Source organism: Elephantulus edwardii, unplaced genomic scaffold, assembly GCF_000299155.1.
Source record: "Elephantulus edwardii isolate Elephantulus edwardi_28Jun2011 unplaced genomic scaffold, EleEdw1.0 scaffold00353, whole genome shotgun sequence".
Classification (NCBI taxonomy): domain Eukaryota; kingdom Metazoa; phylum Chordata; class Mammalia; order Macroscelidea; family Macroscelididae; genus Elephantulus; species Elephantulus edwardii.
Genome location: NW_006400103.1, coordinates 1,106,560 through 1,109,121, shown reverse-complemented (window position 1 = coordinate 1,109,121; position 2,562 = coordinate 1,106,560). Strand labels below are relative to the sequence as shown.

At 50.0% G+C, this 2,562-nt stretch overlaps 1 protein-coding gene across 1 annotated transcript in view; it reads left to right on the top strand.

Annotated features, from left to right (window-relative positions):
- The first annotated feature begins 2,321 nt into the window (after positions 1–2,321).
- The window catches only part of LOC102858063 (UPF0553 protein C9orf64 homolog), a 28,409-nt gene continuing 28,168 nt past the window's right edge, over positions 2,322–2,562 (top strand). Inside the window, exon 1 of the mRNA XM_006901963.1 lies at positions 2,322–2,557. Coding sequence (XP_006902025.1) covers positions 2,322–2,557 — 236 coding nt within the window. The remainder of the gene's footprint in view (positions 2,558–2,562) is intronic.

The following is a 2,562-nucleotide window of genomic DNA, read 5'->3' as shown; positions in this document are numbered from 1 at the left end:
AAAAGCTCACCACTGTGCCAAAAGACAATAGCATGAAAGATGCAAAGAGATAGAAATTGTTAACAACTGCATCTTGCTTGGACCCACAATCAACACCCTTAGTACCAGCAGCCAGAAAATCAAAAGACGCATTGCACTGGAAAGTTTCCTGTAAGTGACTTGTCCATAGTGTTTAAGAGCAAACATGTCAGTTTGAAGAAAAAGGTGTACCTGATTCAAACTTATGATCTTTTCAATTACTTGCTATGTATCAGAAAGATGGAGAATGACTAAAGACAACAGAAAAATTGATGTCTTGGAGTCGCGGTGCTGGAGAAGAATACTGAATATCCCATGGACTGTCAAATGAACTAATAGTTGTTCCTTGGAGGCAAAGATGACAAAACATCTCTCTTACTTTAGACATAGTGCTAGGAGAAACTATTTCTAGGAAAGCTTGGAAAGGTAGAGGGGCAGCTAAAGAACGGAAGGCTCTCAACAAAGTGGACTGAAAACCAAGTGGAGTGACTGCAATGGGTTGAAAAGAGTGTCAGGGATTATGGATGGCTAGAACAGGGTTCAAATCTGTTGTTCATAGGGCCGCCATGAGTCATACTCAACCTAACAGTACCTAACATTTCCTTATCTAAATCTCTATGCATTCCAAGTAATGCTAAACACTCTTCTTTTCCCCCTATTTAATTTTAATAACATTTTAATATTAAACCTAGTGTAAAAGATAAACATGTAGTGAATAAGAGGACTGTGAGGATGTTTCTTAAAATGACAATTTAATACAAAAGTAATTCTTTGAAGCTATAGCTTTCACCAACAAAATCACCCGATATGCATGGAAAAGTTGCACGGTGAAAAAGAAAATAGAAGAATCAAGGCATTCAAACTGGTGTTGGCAAAGAGAACTGAATATGATGCTGAGTGAAATGTTATCAGTCACGAAAGGACAAGTACTGCATAACACCAGTGTTATAAAGTAGGACTACCATAGGAGATTGTGGAAGGAGGAGTGGCATCCACTTCCATAATAGCTTGCCTCCGGAAACCCTATGAACCTGGGGAGAGGATGAAAGGCACCCAAGCGTCAAGGACTCTCCTTCATAGGGTCGCTATGAGTCGCCTGCGACTCGTCGGCACTTAACAACAACAACAACAACATAGGAGATTGGGAGGAGAATAGGAAAGGAGTGTAAAGATAATCAACACTGCATTGGAACACATAAAAGAAAAAACTACTTAAAAAGAATATATGATCAGGCATTATATGTATGACAACAGTTCATAATAAGAGGTACATTGCAAAGTGGACTAAGGAAGGGAGGGGAAAGAAAATTGTACAACAATGAATTGTTTTTTCATTTTTGAAAAATTTATTATTAATTTCAATGAAAATTTCCAGAGACTTTGGATTTCCATTCATTCATTGTTGCACTTTCCCCCCCTCCCAACCCTGCCCCCTAGTGCACTACCCTCTTGGAAAAGTAAAAGAAAAATTATTTCATTGTTTACAATCCATCCCCTCATAAACACTCTTCTAAGCCTCCAAATGGACCAGGAATTATGCAACGGCAGGGGGCAATTTCCAGCTGCCTTGCCTGCGGCCCGCCGCCCAGTGTCACTGTTTCGGGGTGACTTTGCCCGGGAGCAGAAAGCAGTGACCATGCTGACGGCTGCGGCCTCCAGACCTGGGGCAAGGTCTCACCGAAGAACGTTGCCCGGACTTCGCTCTCTAGGGAAGAAGAAGAGAGCGTAGGACCGGGGCAGGCGGGATGGCGAGGGGCGGTTTCCGAGCGTCCCTGCGCGGGGGAGGTGTACAAGATGGCGACGCCTCAGCGGGCACTTCCCGCCTGGACGGTAGAGACGCCAGGAAGACACAGGACCTGACTCGGAAGTGCCTTCTGGCGGCCTGGAGGTCAGTGGTCACTCTGGGATCAGGCTGAGCAGCACCGGGTTCTGCAGTGCGCATGCCCGCCCGGACCTCGGAGGTGCAGGGAAGACACGGGGCCTGACCCTGAAGTGCCATCAAAGTCGTCCCGGCGCTGCACCGTCACTCCGGGCTCGGCTGATCAGCACCCGGTTCTGCAGTGGACACACCCGCCCGGACCTCGGAGGACACGGGGTTTGACCCGGAAGTGCCTTTGGGCCGACCTGGCGGTGCACCATCCCCGGGCTCGGAGAGGGGAGCGGCCGGCAGCGTCCTCCTCTCCGAGCCGCTCCTGGGGGCGCGTCCCGTGCGGCAGCGACCTCACGTGGGGCGCGAGGCGAGGTGCCGTGGACCTTGCCCTGTTCAGCCAGTCTGCGGGCAAGAAGCGTAGCGACAGATGAAGATGGACGGGCCTCTAAGTCCCAGAGAGTCGGCACGATTCGTGGCCGAGAACAGTGAGGACGTGTCCATCGACGACGCGGGCGTGCGAAGCGTGGCGCAGCTGCTGCTGGCCAGGGCGGGCGGGCCGGAGCTGCGCGTGGGCGCCTGGAGGGCTCTGCACGAGCTCAACCCCCGCGCGGCCGACGAGGCGGCGCTCAGCTGGGTGTTCCTCACCGACACGCTCAATTTCTCTTTCTGGTCGA